The sequence below is a fragment of the Haliotis cracherodii genome, unplaced genomic scaffold (genome assembly GCF_022045235.1).
Source record: "Haliotis cracherodii isolate W230 unplaced genomic scaffold, xgHalCrac1.p SCAF_11, whole genome shotgun sequence".
Taxonomy (NCBI): Eukaryota; Metazoa; Mollusca; class Gastropoda; order Lepetellida; family Haliotidae; genus Haliotis; species Haliotis cracherodii.
In genome coordinates, this window is record NW_027266266.1 from 36,137,069 (window position 1) to 36,155,930 (window position 18,862).

General features: G+C 41.8%; 1 protein-coding gene across 1 annotated transcript in view; it reads left to right on the forward strand.

Annotated features, from left to right (window-relative positions):
• Positions 1–18,862, forward strand: part of LOC139456447 (uncharacterized) — an 80,120-nt gene extending 61,258 nt beyond the window's left edge. The window contains exon 2 of the mRNA XM_071238159.1: positions 17,065–18,862. Coding sequence (XP_071094260.1) covers positions 17,065–17,666 — 602 coding nt within the window. The 3' untranslated portion in view covers positions 17,667–18,862. The remainder of the gene's footprint in view (positions 1–17,064) is intronic.

Consider the following 18,862-nt stretch of genomic DNA (forward strand, 5'->3'; position numbering starts at 1 on the left):
ACTGAGTATGGGCTGCTTTCAGAGCTATGGTCATACTTAAAATGTGTCCTACCTGTGTGTGCAGACAGTTGCTGCTCACCCTATCATCCATTGGTACTAAGTTACAAAATCTCTATAACGTTCCGCCCAAACGTGATATTGCTGTAGAAATGTTAGATATGGTGTATGCTATGACGTTTTCATACCGACTATTTAAATACATTAAAGACTTTAAATAGTGTGTTGATAGCAATACTGGGTGACTGGGGAGTATCATCGTGTTAAACAGCTGTTCATGTGTCGGTTCATTGTGCCTCTGGAGATGGCAATAGTGGGTGACCTGGGAGTAACATCGTGTTGAACACCTCTAAGTTCGATATTCTATTCTTGTTGATAGTGAAACATAAATACGCGATTATGGCATCTACATGTAGCCAGCAACATGACAACACAATGCAAATAACTAGATAACTGTTAATCAACCAAATTGAAAACTAATATTATAAAATAGTTTTGTATAATGCAAAACGTCGATCAATGAGACATTTAACATAACATAATACCTATTGATACTTTTAATGAAAACAATATAGTTATATTATCAAAATTGAAACAAATGATATCATAATGATCAAATTACCATACAATTCTGTTCATTAATGCATTCAAAAATCTAAAATATTACCACCAGACACATTTAGCAATATACTGATTAAAATAATACTTGTAGGATAAACAAACACTTTGTTTCAAAACATGCATTTATCATATGTCAATACCGTTGTACGCACACACTAACGTACTCTATCCACCAATCACATAGCAAGGTATCCATCCACCAAAAGGTTATGCAAAACGCAAGAGAGTCAAAGGTTATCCTGTAATCATATTTTCGGATGTTATAATTCAAGCTTATCAATGCTATTACTGTCAAATCCAGGTTGACATTTCGTTATGATGATTTATATCCCGTGTAACGAATGTACGAGGCTGCCGAAAATGCCAACGAAGGTCCGACAGAGGAAAACTTCAAGGGTATTTGGTGACTCCATCTCACCATATTGTTCCCTCCAGGGAGCGCAGAGGACGGTACCAGGTCATCTACCTATAGTAACGTCATCGTAATGCAAAGCTGCACAGTGGGCTGTGTTTGAATCTCGTAAATGATTATATCCTCCTAGAAACTGTTTACAACCACGTGGGCATTATCTGACGTTGTTTTCGCAGTCCTGAACCATAAAGTATATACGGTGTATTACAGGTCATGTTATAAGAATAAATAAGGGAAGGGGCGTTCATATTGGTAACACATTGTATCCAATATCCATAGCTGATGTAGACCATTACGAACACGCTTGTGTACTGAATATGACAGCGATTCATTTACCTTTGGTGATTAATCGTACTACAGCAAATATACATCGTCAAACGACATAATATAAAACATGATATAGTCGGTCTGGCCTCTTTGACCATGCCGCTCAAGATGGCTTTGATACTGGTATACGCGAAACACATTCAATAAACAGTCTTGTATTCACTTTTGTTCAGTGCAGTTCGCGTAAATATACAGTTGTAGGGTGTAGTTCGTATATATTAATTACAATATCCATACAGCGTGTATCATGTTCTTCTGAGGACCATATCATAGGTCATGCAGTGTACATGATGTTAGTTGTCAGGAACTTATGATCTGTCTGCATCCTGATTAACGCCTGCCATGTTGCGTCCGTCTGGAAAGTGGTTTTCATTAGGAAATGTGTTGTTCGGCTATAGATGTACTCTGAGTAATCAGTACCGGCTATAGAGCAGAAGTAAGCAGGAATTGCGTACATCTAGATTGACTGTCAATGTGTTTTTTTGTATGTTTCTACAAAAGATAATTTCGAGGTTTGGAGTGATTTACGATTGCGATTACAAATTATGCTACAGTTTGGAAGAGGATAATTAAAGATAGGATAAAGAAAGGAAATTGTTATCTATACGACGTCGTCAATTTTGTCTTCTAAGAAACTACTACTTTTAATTGCTAAAATACGATATTGAAGGAGGATAGTTTTTCAAAGTTTAGAGATTTTCTAGGTCATTGCTAATTTTACATACAAATTTTGTCTATGAAAAGAAGAGACGAACAACTGTTTGCGCATCACATGTTTACAGGACATCCTACATCCACACCCCACATCTACATCCACATGCACATCCCATGCCCCACATCCACATCTACATCACACATCATACAGCTCACAGCACACATCACACAGCCACCACCACACCTCCACATCCACATCCACATCCACATCCACATCCCACATCCCACATTCACATTCACATCCACAACCCACATCACACATCATACAGCACACAGCTCACAGCACACATCACACAGCCACCACCACACATCACACATCCCGCATCGACATCCACATCACAGATCCCACATCCCACATCCCACATCACATATCACACATCCCGCATCCCGCATCCCGCAGCCCACCTCTACATTTCACATCCACATCCCACATCCACATCCCACATCCCACATTCCATATCCACATACACATCCACATCCACAGCCATATCCACATCCCACATCCCCACCTGCACTCACATCCCACATCCCACAACCACATCCCACATCCCACATCCCACATCCACATCCTACATTCCACATTCCACATCCACATCCCACATCCCACATCCACAACCCACATCCCACATCCACATCCCACATCCCACATTCCACATCCCACATCCGCATCCCACATCCCACATCCCACATCCACATCCCGTACCCACATCCCACATCCACATCCACATCAACATCCACATCCACATCCCACATCTCACATTCCTCATCCCACATCCCATATCACACATCCCGCATCCCGCATCCCACATCCACATCCACATCCCACATCCCACATCCCACATCCACATTCCACATCCACATCCCACATCCCACATCCACATCCCGTACCCACATCCCACATCCACATCCCACATCCACATCCACATCCACATCCCACATCCACATCCACATCCACATCCCACATCTCACATTCCTCATCCCACATCCCATATCACACATCCCGCATCCCGCATCCCACCGCTACATTTCACATCCACATCCCACAGCCCACAGCCCACAGCCCACATCCACATCCCACATCCACATTCCACATCCACATCCCACATCAAAATCCACATTCCACATTCCACATCCCACATCCACATCCACATCCCACATTCCACATCCCACATCCCACATCCCGCATCCACATCCACAGCCCACATCCACAGCCCACAGCCCACATCCACATCCCACATCCCACATCCCATATCCCACATCCACATCCACATCCCACATCCCACATCCACATCCACATCCCACATTCCACATCCACATCCCACATCCCACATCCCACATCCCACATTCCACATCCACATCCCACATCCACATCCCACATCCCGCATCCACATCCACAGCCCACATCCACAGCCCACAGCCCACATCCACATCCCACATCCCACATCCCAAATCCACAGCCACAGCCGCCACCACAGCCACACCTACGCCTACACCCACACCCACACCCACACCCACACCCACGCCCACGCCCACGCCCACATCCCCACCCACACATACACCCCACACCAACACCACACCCATTTTCAAACTCTCATCCATATCTATATTTACATCCTCTCTGATTGTAATCGCCTTCATCTCAATTCATCGCGATTCCCACCACAATCTCGGCGTGGAAAAGTAGTGTTGTGAGCGTAGACCGACGTTAGTCTTTCTTGGTATTGTTGTCTCGAAACCCTACCTGAACCTGTTTCTTCCTTGAAGCAAATATCCATAGTTTATATTTCCATATAATGAGCAAACTGACAGAGCTAAGAAAACAGAGTTGAAGTCTTAGTAATCACGTGTTTCAAAGACCAAAAACCATCACAGTTTTTAGTTCCCAGCACATGGCGGGTTTGGGTTGTACCAAACACTATACGCCTACAAATGAAAGATGATCGGTTGTTTCATGCTCAAAGAAATGGACTGATTGAGATAGCGGGTGCCCCGTGGGATAGGGGCCTTCACTTTTTGATTGATGGTATATACCTGTGGCAGCAACCGTTCAGCGTTGTACACATTACTGACATTGCTGGATCCCAATACTGGCAGTGCACTTTAGGTTGACTTGACAAAACCAATATATAGGTATGGTTGAGTTGAGTTAAAACCCGCCTTAAAAGTATTCCATTTGTATCCCGGCATGTGGGATAATGTGTGTGCGGAGCTCGCGAATAAGGTCGTAGACCTTTTCATCTTTGGCGAACACCCGGATAGAATCTGTGAATCCTGACACACCTGATAACAGGCATGCCTCTAAACAACGAGACCATTGGGCCAACATATCTTCATCAGTGAGCACTGGTATACCAGATTAACATGTGTTGAAAAAAAGCTTCTTTTTCAATTTGAATATATTCTCTGAGTATTCGTATATTCATTGAACTCACTATGAAGTACACAGACCCCCTCTCTTGGGTTTGATTCCGATATATTTGCCCGATATCGGCATAATTTTGGGTTTTATCTCATTTTAAGTTGAAGCAAAAGGGTATGTCTTCAATAATGTTAAAGCGGTGTTAAATCCACTACCATGCATTATATTCCAGCATCTCTGTAAACGTGAAATTACAGATGCTGCATTTAAAGTTTTAATGTTTTAAGTGAGTCGAGTATTCTGAGCTGCAAGAGAAAAAAACGACATAACACCGACTGTGTCCAATGAGTGAATTGCCAGTCACGCTAGGAACATCTCAACGAAATATATCCCCAGTATCTAGGATATTTTGTTGAAAAGGTGGTTTGACTGGTCCTCAGACTTTGAATGATATGGAAATAGACAAACGTTTATTGACATAATTGTAAATGTGAAAATATATTTATAAGATCAAAAACATATATAAAAGCACTGCATCAAAAATAGACCAGACGATAACAGAAAGTTTAAGTACGTTTTGCAGGTTAAGTCCTGTAGCACATGTCGTTATTATTTCTTTGCGCTTTTGGTAAAAGCATTAGCCGACTTGTTCCTTGCCACACGGTAAATAATATTCCTGTTGTTATATCGCAATAAGTTCGATTTCAAAACGCGGACAGTTGCATAAGGAGGTCCACAACAAGAGAATATCTTTTTCGTCCTAACATCGTTTGTGTATAATGAAATCGCCTTTATACGGACGGGCGGAACAGTGAAATCATTCATATATAATGATGTATGGATACGGTGATGGGTCCCCAATAACAAGGTGTCCGAGTGAAAGGGTCTGGGCCAACGAGGTTTATGCTTAAATCACAAGAACAAACTGACAATTGCTGTCAATGGATTTTGTGCTTGTGAACGTGGTAAATGTAAAATCTCCCCTAACTATAATTAAATAATTAATAGAAAACATACTTTCTAAATGCATCTTCAGGCTCAAATTACGATACATTTGTCAATTATTGGTAAAGAGTGCTATTCAGTTGCTTCGTATATGTACGTATACTTTCGAAGTACATATGACGAGAGTACATTGCGTGTTGAACGGACATGAGACAAGTGTGCTGGATCACATTGTTTGATCATATGGTTTCTCCTGCTTTTCAGTACTTTTGGTTTCTCATCGCAGGCTGTTATGCTTCTGTCGAGAAACCGACAACCGATGCCATCCCTCTCTTATGTTTAACACATGCTTGTGAAGCTTAGCACAACACTTCTTGTCAGAAATATACACCGGGGTCAACACTGGGTCAATAAGAGTAAACGTCGCATCTTCTATATATAGAAACACACAATATTTAATACTCATAAATATTCCAGTTGTATTATATAGTATTTAAAAACTTAGGCAAGATGAGGTGAAAATATAGATATTTATGATTATCAAAATAAATTTTCCGGAATACCGAAAGTAAACATTTATATTAAGATACTTGTTTTTACGTCATGTACGGAGCGAGACACACGTGTATATCTTTAGAATGTTATCGCAGACTAAGGCAAGTTATGACAAGTGCATGTCGGTATGGACAGGACATGTGGCGCGATAATCCCACTGGTTTCAATATCGGTAGTTGTATAAATATTTAACGCAACATCGGAAGCGATGTCAGATTTGACGTCCATGCGTCATCGCTTAACATATATTGCAATCACATTTTGCTGAAATAATTTTAGATTTCAGCAAGTAATCGTGTCTGGAAAACATTATCACCTGCAGTGAGTTTTAGCTTGGTTCATTTCCCGCACAAAATCGCAGAGTCAGGGTTCTATCTATCTGGGAAAGCTAACGTTGACAATTAAGTAAGTACATGTATACAGGATAGTTCATGAAAATACCGAAATGATAGTTCATGATATTTTAGAATAGGAGTTCTTGGTGATGAGACCGCTTTGTGTTTAGTGGATAGAGCGTCTGCCCGGTCGGTTGTTTGATCCCTGGCCGCGTCATACCAAATACGTTAAAATATAATATCTCCTGGCGCTCGGAATTGAGGAGAAAAACAAGGACTGGTCGGCTTCAAGTATGTATACTGTGTCTGGGTGGGGCATCCATGTTAATCTGCTGCATTGTATGATGCTAGTACTATATAACCGGTATTAGTTCGATCTATTACAAGCAGTCACACACATACACGCACACATACGCGCGCATACACACATACAAAAACATACACACACACAGGTGCACATACGTCGCTATATAAATGCAATGTTCTTGAACGCGCCGCTTAACCCCATTCCAGCTCACCTCAACTAAGGCGATGACGAAATAGCAGTCCTTAATGCGAAACAAATGATAGTTCATGATCTTAAAAAATGAATAACCCATCTTCAAAATACAACTGAAATAGTTTCTGAATTTATGCATAGTCTCAGCTTAAAAACTACAGTTAAATATTCACAAAACATATAATGCGTTTATCTTTCACAGCATACCCAGGTGAAATGATTCAGGCTTAAGATTCTATACTAGGCTGTCATATCAGCAGTAGAAAACAACCTATCTGTCTGAAAGACCTCCGATAAAAACGTGTTTCCCATGCCAAAATGTTATGTTCTGTTGTAAACGAAAGGTTATAGAAGGCATGTTTATAAGACATGGTGCAGGAACACGCTACTGGGGGTAAACTAATCTTTAACTTGAAAAACCAGTAGAGTTTGACAGTTCAGCGCATGTGAAAGACTGATTAATGCCCGAGGCATAGATGAAAGTCCCTTGATAGAAACTACTCCCTGCGTTCTCCCTTTTACGATATGGGTAAAAGACTGACAAGTGCTTTTGATTTCATGAGGAAAGAGACCCCCAACCCCCCAACCCCAAACAATGTTTAAAAAAGGAGATGAAAAATAACGCCCAAACAAAACAAAAATTATTCGTAATTTGAAAGATTAAGTGTGCATTTACACTTCAGCTTCAATTTAGTTCAAATGCAACAGTAAATGACTTGAATAAAATAAATTATGATATTGTTAACCGTGCTGGGATCCACTGATTTCCGATGACATTTGTCCGAATTATGATCTTGTGTCTAACAGCACTTCCGTGCTCGTGAGTTTTAACGAAATGATAAATGTATACTATTAGACATTTGTCCGATTATGATAAAAGAGGAAGTATCCGTTTTACATAAAACTAACCAAATCCAAGAAAGGTAACATCGGATGCCTGTCCTTCAATGACGATAATGTTTGGATGATAGTATAAACTGTCACATGAATGCTGATGGATTATGACGTGATTGGGCGGTTGGATAGCCCAGTGCTTAAAGCTGAAGCATTGTCAAAAGCGGCGTAAAACCATACTCACCCACTCTCTCATGACGTAAATAAAGTCAATTTTACACGTAAGGCACATGCTACCTTCATTTTCACTTTTCAGAAAGAAACTGAAACATTAGAACAATATATCTCTCTTCAGTGTGCCACCCAAACCCTTGTAAGCCCTTAATACGTTTAGACACTGTTAAAGAAAATAAAGTATGTGTCAGTCCTTGTGGGTGGTATGTAATCTAGCTACTCATTTAAAAAAGGCAACTGCATCCATGTTCTTTCTTGAGAACATCACTGTTTTCATAGGCTTAGTTGACCAGATTGCATCGCTTTGATATCTGTAAAGAAACATGGCTTACGTCTCCTGCAGAATGCATTTGTCTATTCATAGCTGCGGTTGTGTATGCTTCTTATAGTTTCATATGACAAATCAAAGCTGGCCCCGATGTAATCTTCGATCGAATCGTTTCCCTATTTCAACTTAATGCGAGTCGTTCCTGACTAACATTTTGCCTCGGGACTAAGACTGTCTCATGAGAGGCGTAGCAACAAGCCCGCTTTGTTACACTGTGTCGAGTTAGAGATAACTTACATATGTATATGCACTGAAACTACTTCTCGGTTTTAAGATGTTATCTGCTATAATATCTGCTATCAACCCATCTCTTAAATAGTCAGTTAACTGCATTATTAATTAAGTAAGCTATATTTTCAGATCATATTTTAACATCACAGGTGAAGTGTAGTGTGTGTTAGTCTTTCAACACTAATATAGTTTCAAACAGACTATAAGTACTGAGAAGACGAATTGCCACCAAGTCAGCTACAAACACGATCCCGACGAATCTTAACGCTGCTTTATAGACAGACAAACTACTGATGGAAAAGTAAACAAAACATGAAGGCACAAAAAGCCCCTGCACATTGCTGTGGCGAGTATGGAGAGGTAAGACAGGCCCATAACGATTGTACCGCCTTTTCTACATTCCATCGAATCAAGGAAAGATTTAGAGGCTAAAAACCATAGCCCCCAAAGACAACACTGAAAACGTTTAAAGACATTTATATCTTGTGTTCTCAGTACGCGGTGTTCCGATAAGAAATCACACCACAAAAATAAATTTTTAAAGAAGACTTTACTGAGTGGATCTGTCTTTTAATGAGACATGGTTTCTGGTTTAACTCGAATAAGAAGTTTACTCTTAGAATCAGACAAGCTACGCGAAGGTGCTCCTCAAGTGAGTGTGTGTGTGTTGTATTGTCATAGTGTTTAGTCTATGCTGAGTTCCCGGAGCAGCGAATGGCAAGCCAGTGTTATAATTACAATTAAATGGATGTTTTTCAAACTTCAAAGGAAAATAGATTAAGGGTTTAACCAATGATGCCATCGTATTGCCACTGTTTTTTCTCTCTGTCGTTATTGAAGGACTCTAGGGTACCTCAGTGGTTAATGCGTTCTCTCGTCATAGTCATGTCGGGTACGATTGCACACATGCATACAATTGTGAAGCCTGTTCATCAGTGATGCTTGTCGTGACTTTATTGCTTAAATCAGTATTTGTGTTGAAGTCTACCAGTGTTAACGAGTTTAAATTACGAAAAGCAAACATGTTAAATCTGATGATGCGCATTTTTAACAGCTAGTCTAAACCACGGGTTCTTGTACTTAACTATGAATCGCAGGTCAGTGGAACTCAGTTGATAATTACTGTCAGGAACGTCTCCATTCGGAGACAATCATGTCACCAGAAAATGACAATTAGAATTAACTGTGTACTATATACATGTATAGTGAGGAGGCCAATAAGATTATATCATGATTTTTGGGTTTCGTTGAGTATGATCTGTTACAATTCACTCATTAGTCTTTATGGGATTAATCTGTTGGGGGCATATTTCAAACCAACTGCTACACAGGTACAAACTAAATTCGTTCAGCTTTTTTTTCACTATTTCTACAGCCTGTCATCCCCACAATGAGTGACGTCATGTTGATTTCCAGGAAATTACTTGGTTGAGACCAAACAGAACAAGTATGTAATAGGTTGCGATGGAATAAAAACATATAACTGTAGAGTTTTATTGGACAATTTCTTAAAAAAAACTATGTGTTTTGAACCGAAATGTTGAACTAGTTCCCAGAGGGCACTGTTTTCAAAGCGCTTTTGTCATCATGGTAGAATGGAAATGAAAGTAATATGTTTTGAATTTGATGTAGTCCCATTGTAGATTAGATACCGCTTTAATTATACATTTGAAACCAGGGTAAATCAAGATAAATTGAACCACAATGACACTTAAGACCAGGGTAACTCAATATAAATCCACCCACAATGACACTTAATGCCAGGGTAACTCAATATAAATCCACCCACAATGACACTTTAGTCCAGGGTAACTCAACATAAATCCACCCACAATGACACTTAAGGCCAGGGTAACTCAACATAAATCCACCCACAATGTCATTTAAGGCCAGGGTAACTCAACATAAATCTATCCACAATGACACTTAAGGCCAGGGTAACGCAACATAAATCCACCCACAATGACACTTAAGGCCAGGGTAACTCAACATAAATCCACCAACAATGACACTTAAGGCCAGGGTAACTCAACATAGATCCACCCATAATGACACTTAAGGCCAGGGTAACTCAACATAAATCCACCCACAATGACATTTAAGGCCAGGGTAACTCCACATAAATCTACCCACAATGACACTTAAGGCCAGGGTAACTCAACATAAATCTACCCACAATGAGTGTGTAAGTAAACAAACACTGGGAGCCTACCTGATCACAAAGTCAAAGGATTTTCCTCTTCCCTGTAATCAAAGATCTTGATAACTGTGTCGATGGATGTTTCAGCGGGAGACGCTTCAATAACGGTTTATGTATAGTTTATTTGACAACGGGCCAAACAAATAAAAGCAGCAAGATGAGATGTTTGAAGATGGCGATGAAAGACACCTAGCTCTCATGTAACAACCTTTATCATCCGCTGTAAGAAATAAATCAGGGTTCCCATCATCATAGATAAAAACAAAATCTATCTATTAATTATCTATTTTGGAATTGGCGCTTTGATGCCATGTAGTTGCGATCTACTCTTGGGATGAGGAGTGTAATCGATGTCAGGTGGTAAGTGGTGATTTTTGCAGGATCAACTTCGGCAAAGTAAAATACTATCAAGATAACACTTAAGGGCATGTTTTGTTGAATTGCCTCTGTGATGCTAATGTTGGAAATACGGCTCTTTGGGGCTTACATGCGTTTATGTTTTGTTTTTCTTTAATTTGTTCTTGGGTTTAACGCCGTTAACAATGACGGCGGCCCGTAAGTAATTGCGTCTGAACCAGACAAATCAAGGTATATGATGTCACGATACGTCAGCGATCCTGACCAACCAATCCATTTTATGGTCTCATACAAACATCAACAGCACAATATCCCTACTGATAGTATATACATGCAATAATGTAATAACCCCATCCTAGCAGTATTATTTACCTTGTCTTGTACGCGTTAATACAAAGATGAGCCATTATATTCTGAACGTTTTAGGTGCCAAAAACCAGCTGATCCTCGATATTGTTTTCTATAATGAACAGCACATTGCCATATACCCCCAGTAAACAGAAATAGCATGTGATTTGATAGATACAGATTTGGAGGATGTGTGTGTGTGTGACTATTAACTTAAATGTTAAACAAATATTAAATAATATAAACTGAAATTGTCATACGAATATTCCTTCAGGAGAAGGTGTTACATGCGTCGAGTGCCTTGTATAATGGAGGTATATCAGGTGGGAACATAGAGCCTTCTTACCTGACTAGGAAATAGAGTCTTCTATGTTTCTGGGATGAACACCTGATGGTTGCCATTAATCTCATGACGTGATTTCATGTGTGACTAGTTTGTTTGTTTGTTGTTTTACGCCGCACTCAGCAATATTCCAGCTATATGACGGCGGTCTGTAAATAATCAAGTCTGGACAAGACAATCCAGTGATTGACATCATGAACAGGGATCCACGCAATTGAGAGATTCCATGTGTGAGCTTACATTATTACGACATCCGACCGAACACCATCGGTTCCCCTTTCAGTTATTTCTAACAACATGAGGTCCTGGGAATCTAATTGTAATAGTATCAGAACTATAAGTAACACATGGACGTTAATGTAATGTGAAACATGTAAAGTTTTCTCCTTATCATCAATGGTGAAGTGATGCGTCAGCAAAACTCGAAATAGGCCATGAAAGTACTCATCTTAGAAATTGACAGCTTTCATTTCCTGCTCTCCATGTCTTAATGTGTAGGGCAGAAAGGCAGCTATGTCTCCCAGTAATTGTAAGCTGAACAGGACACGCGGACTATTTACCCCAAACCAGCCTCATCCTTTCCAGTAAAGCTAAACCCCAAATTGCCAGTGGGTTAAAACGGTGTTTTGTGACATGTAATTTAAAGAAACAAATACCATGGGCCAAAACAAACATAATCACCCTGATATAATGTAAGTATATAGCCTTTCACGGTTCCCCTTTGATAAACGCAGGCAGGGTCTTACTGTGGATGTTTGTAAGTATGCGTATAGATAACACGGTTTGTGTCTCCTAGCCAAATTTATTTTAGATCCGGGCTTTGATTTTGTAGCTTGTTAGACCTTTCTGATAGAGTGTAGATGTTTTCAATGTTGCTATGTTTAGTTGTTGTGACGTCAACCCGTGTAAACAACTTAGTGTGTTGTTTTCACGGAAAAAGGTCCCCGACTTGTGTTGTAGCTCAGGGAAAGAATCTGAACAGGTTGTTGGAGTTGAAATACCAGCGTATAGGCCTTGATATTTCCCACTTGGAATAGGGTTATGCTATGGAATGAAGGGTGTATTGAATAGGGCGTCGGATGTAGAGCGGAGGGAGTATGCCGGAGGGTGTTGAGTGTAGATCGTCAGGTGTAGGGCATAAGATGTAGTAGGGAGCGATGGGAGTAGGGCGTAAGATGTATGGCGTTGTGAGTAGGGCGTAAGATGTATGGCGATGGGAGTAGGGTGTAAGGTGTATGGCGTCGGGAATAGGACGAAGAGTGTATGGCGATGGGAGTAGGGTGTAAGATGTATGGCGATGTGAGTAGGGTGTAAGATGTATGGCGATGGGAGTAGGGTGTAAGATGTATGGCGGAGGGAATAGGAAGAAGGGTGTATGGCGATGTGAGTAGGGCGTAAGATGTATGGCGATGGGAGTAGGGTGTAAGATGTATGGCGTCGGGAATAGGACGAAGGGTGTATGGCGTTGTGAGTAGGGCGTAAGATGTATGGCGATGGGAGTAGGGTGTAAGATGTATGCTGTCGGGAATATGACGAAGGGTGTATGGCGTTGTGAGTAGGGCGTAAGATGTATGGCGATGGGAATAGGACGAAGATGTATGGCGATGGGAGTAGGATGTAAGATGTATGGCGTCGGGAATATGACGAAGGGTGTATGGCGATGGGAGTAGGGTGTAAGATGTATGGCGATGTGAGTAGGGTGTAAGATGTATGGCGATGGGAGTAGGGTGTAAGATGTATGGCGGAGGGAATAGGAAGAAGGGTGTATGGCGATGTGAGTAGGGCGTAAGATGTATGGCGATGGGAGAATGGTGTAAGATGTATGGCGGAGGGAATAGGACGAAGAGTGTATGGCGTTGGGAGTAGGGCGTAAGATGTATGGCGTCGGGAATAGGACGAAGGGTGTATGGTGTTGTGAGTAGGGTGTAAGATGTATGGCGTCGGCAATAGGACGAAGAGTGTATGGCGTTGTGAGTAGGGCGTAAGATGTATGGCGATGGGAGTAGGGTGTAAGATGTATGGCGTCGGGAATAGGACGAAGGGTGTATGGCGTTGTGAGTAGGGCGTAAGATGTATGGTGATGGGAGTAGGGTGTAGGATGTATGGCGTCGGGAATAGGACGAAGAGTGTATGGCGTTGTGAGCAGGGCGTAAGATGTATGGCGATGGGAGTAGGGTGTAAGATGTATGGCGTCGGGAATAGGACGAAGGGTTTATGGCGATGGGAGTAGGGTGTAAGATGTATGGCGTCGGGAATAGGACGAAGGGTGTATGGCGATGGGAGTAGGATGTAAGATGTACGGCGTCGGGAATAGGACGAAGGGTGTATGGCGTTGTGAGTAGGGCGTAAGATGTAGGGCGATGGGAGTAGGGTGTAAGATGTATGGGGTCGGGAATAGGACGAAGGGTGCATGGCTTTGTGAGTAGGGCGTAAGATGTATGGCGATGGGAGTAAGGTGTAAGATGTATGGCGTCGGGAATAGGACGAAGGGTGTATGGCGTTGTGAGTAGGCCGTAAGATGTATGGCGATAGGAGTAGGGTGAAAGATGTATGCTGTCGGGAATAGGACGAAGGGTGTATGGCGTTGTGAGTAGGGCGTAAGATGTATGGCGATGGGAGTGGGGTGTAAGATGTATGCTGTCGGGAATAGGACGAAGGGTGTATGGCGTTGTGAGTAGGGCGTAAGATGTATGGCGATGGGAGTGGGGTGTAAGATGTATGCTGTCGGGAATAGGACGAAGGGTGTATGGCATTTTGAGTAGGGCGTAAGATGTATGGCGATGGGAGTAGGGTGTAAGATGTATGCTGTCGGGAATAGGACGAAGGGTGTATGGCGTTTTGAGTAGGGCGTAAGATGTATGGCGATGGGAGTAGGGTGTAAGATGTATGGAGTCAGGAATAGGACGAAGGGTGTATGGCGTTGAGAAAAGGGCGTAAGATGTATTGCGTCCGGAATAGGACGAAGGGTGTATGGCGATGGGAGTAGGGTGTAAGATGTACGGCGTCGGGAATAGGAGGAAAGGTGTATGGCGTTGGGAGTAGGGCGTAAGATGTATGGCGTCGGGAATAGGACGAAGGGTGTATGGCGTTGGGAGTAGGGCGTAAGATGTATGGCGTCGGGAATAGGACCAAGGATGTATGGCGATGGGAGTAGGGCGTAAGATGTATGGCGTCGGGAATAGGACGAAGAGTGTATGGCGATGGGGGTAGGATGTAAGATGTATGGCGTCGGGAATAGGACAAAGGGTGTATGGCGTTGAGAAAAGGGCGTAAGATGTATGGCGTCGGGAATAGGACGAAGGGTGAATAGCATTGTGAGTAGGGCGTAAAATGTATGGCGATGGGAGAATGGTGTAAGATGTATGGCGTCGGGAATAGGACGAAGAGTGTATGGCGTTGTGATTAGGGCGTAAGATGTATGGCGTCGGGAATAGGACGAAGAGTGTATGGCGATGGGAGTAGGGTGTAAGATGTATGCCGTCGGGAATAGGACGAAGGGTGTGTGGCGTTGTGAGTAGGGCGTAAGATGTATGGCGTCGGGAATAGGACGAAGAGTGTATGGCGATGGGAGAATGGTGTAAGATGTATGGCGTCGGGAATAGGACGAAGAGTGTATGGCGTTGTGATTAGGGCGTAAGATGTATGGCGTCGGGAATAGGACGAAGAGTGTATGGCGATGGGAGTAGGGTGTAAGATGTATGCCGTCGGGAATAGGACGAAGGGTGTGTGGCGTTGTGAGTAGGGCGTAAGATGTATGGCGTCGGGAATAGGACGAAGGGTGTATAGCGTTGTGAGTAGGGCGTAAGATGTATGGCGATGGGAGAATGGTGTAAGATGTATGGCGTCGGGAATAGGACGAAGGGTGTATGGCGTTTGGAGTAGGGTGTAAGATGTATGGTATCAGGAGGAGCGCATTTGATATACAACTATACAGCATCTATCCAAGCCGTTGACACTCCAACACTGTGTGTTTGTGTTTAACATTTTGCATTCTTTATAATTGAAAAACTCCTTGCTGGAAACTTCTGAATGGTTCACTTTGCGTTGATAAATAAACCACCGTCCCAAATTCCCAATGGATTATTTATTTTTCCCCCTTGAGAACGTCTGAAACAATATTTTTTCTGAACTTGACTCATTGTGTGTCATGGTAATTCTTTGGCTTGGTCGCTGCTTATGCTACCAATTTCGGGTTTGATTTATCAAGGCATTTTATATATCGCTGTGATACGGCTGCAATATTGCTGACGGCGACTGAAAACTATAACCACTTATGATATATAGTAGTTCGTCTAAGGGGAGGTGATTGCAGCTACGTCTTGTCATATCTGTCACAATACCGTATACATATGACTCGTACATAACTTTTAGGAGCCAAATTCAACCAGAACATAACAATAGTAACATTATGAAAATAGAGGTATTCATTTGTTCGATTTTGAATATGAAGATTACGACAGATGTCCGTTAATAACACAAAGAGGCTACGCCCTTTCATTTTTCATCTTTCATGTATCTAAGTCATTTAACTAAGCATGTCGACTGTGTTTACCGTCGCTTTGAACTGTATTCTACTTACATCACGGCGCGTCAGCTTAATGTGAGAGGAATTGATGCAGGTCTCAGCCGATTACCACTTCGGTGAAACACACGAGAACGGGTATGGTGCTGAAAAACCTAGAAACATAATCGGGGGGAACCGAGATTCGAACCCACAGTCATAGGTTTCTGGCGTGCTTAGCGACGCAACTCTGCACGGCGAATTGCGGCGCCTTAGACTACTGGGCCACCCGTGCCCCTAACAACTAAGTTATCTGTCAAAGCATGTCTGCTTGCTTATATCTTCTCTCTTCAAACGACGACTCCGTTATCATAAATGATGAAAACTGACTCCGAGTAAAACATGCTATTTTTTCTTAGAAGTGAGTGGTATATAATTTATAACGTGAAGAAAACGTCTGTATTCATATAACGCTTATGTAGGTCGGATACCTGAAATATAATAAATGTCTTGGACTTGATTTTGACAAATGTTGAAATAGGGTTGCTTAACGCATCGTATCAATCAGTTGTCACCAAATACAAATTCATTTTAATTCTTTGAATCCATATTAAAATGGTTTAATCTTAACCAGTTTAGATTTATTCCCCTGTCTGGTAAGAATGAGTGATTGAGAATGCTTTTGCTCCGCGTTTTGTAAAATTCTTGAAATATCACGGCGGGGGAAGCAAGAATAGGATTCACACGTTGTACCAATGTGGGGAATTGAATACGCATCGTTGGCGCAACGAATTTAGGCTTGAACCGCGAGCTATGGTTTCGTCATCGTCCCTCTCGAGAACAGAACTTTATGGTCCTTTTGTTATAATAAGTATAATCTCCATGCTTATTTACCTGCATTTTAATTGTATGCTTTCTGTTTAGGTTACGGTCACGTAGCTCCAAAAACTGACACCGGACGGATTGTTACAATTGGATATGCTGTGTTGGGTATACCGTTGACGTTGTTGTGTTTAACGAATATCGGTGACGTCATGGCGACAGGATTTCGATTACTGTACGGAAAGATTTGTTGTGGTGTGTGTTGCAAATTGTTTCAACGTCGCCGAAGACGTCGAATACCTGACTTAGAGAAGGGCCTAGCTCACCAGGTCATGGCCTCTGAAGAAGAAGAAGAGGACAAGCCTAAAGAGGTCATTCATGTACCCACGTCTCTGTGCATACTTCTTATAGCAGGGTATATCTTCGCTGGAGCTCTTCTTTTCGCATTGTGGGAGAAATGGGATTACCTGACAGGGTCGTACTTCTGTTTCATCACATTGAGTACGATTGGCTTCGGAGACATTGTCCCCGGAACGGATACATGGGCCCAGGAGGAGAAGTTGGTACTGTGTGCAATGTACCTGGTGTTTGGCTTGTCTCTCATTGCTATGTGCTTTAATCTGGTACAAGAGGACGTAAAGGCCAAATGTAGATGGTTGGGCATGAAAATGGGTATTATTGATAAACCGGAATCATCTGTATGAAGCTATGAAGTTATATAACCTTTGAGTAAATGTGATGATTGGTTTGTGATGGATATCAATGTTGATGGATTTACACATCATACAGCAGCACATATTACATTATTTTAAGAAATACCTACAAATCACATGACCATGATTTTAATGCAAAGTGTTTTGACACATGGTACTATTCTGAACACGATGCTATTTTCGACAATTATGTATATATATATACATATTCCTGATACCAGCTTCAATAGTACCATTGCTTAAGAAATGGTACTTCGAACAACGGTATTTTTCGAATTCACAAATGTAAAATATGAGGCCAATACCTTCCAAGACGCATGTATATATAGCTAGTTGTAAAACGTAAAAAGAGAATAATTTATTATCCATAAATGTGCCATTTTGTATATTCAACCAATCCTTGTAACACTGATCAATGTACAAAATTTCCTTATAATGAGAACCTATTGACAAAGATAAATGACCTTGAGTAAGATAGTTCAAGGTGATATTTCGCGATTTGATCTGATGACAGGTGTTGAGGCAGAGGCCAATTTCCTTAGTACCGCTCGCCTCTCCGTTACTCCATCGAGAGGCGAGAGCGAGGCAACGGCCCAAAGCCAAGTATCACAATGGTATCCTGCCAGACTTTCAACCGTCTGCTAGGTGCAGACATCTTGTGCCTGGATGGAGTAAGCTTGTCCTACTATGCAAACACGTAACGACAGTGGAAAAATAAATTATTCTTTTCTCACCTTGATGGAGGATTGTCCACTATCTTACCATTACGTTACACGCAAAACTGCCATGACCACAGAGACCGGTGTATGTGGTCGTGAAGTGAATGATTACAGCACAACAGACGAACACAACGGTAGGCATACATTTGAAAGATCATGTACAGAAATGTGTCTAATTTCAATATCTTGGGTTCGGATGAATTTTCAAGGAAATTTCCCAAACGGCATTGGCGTTTACCGGATGTATATGATATATGTTCGGCTGTGTTGTGTGGTAAGCGACTTCCGGATGTGTTGTGTTGTATGCGACTTCCGGATGTGTTGTGTGGTAAGCGACTTCCGGATGTGTTGTGTTGTATGCGACTTCCGGGTGTGTCCTGTACAGATTCCAGAAGCCTTATTCCGAGATTGTACGTTGACGTATGCACGATCTCTTTTATTTCCTACATGTTTGTTGTTTATTGTTTT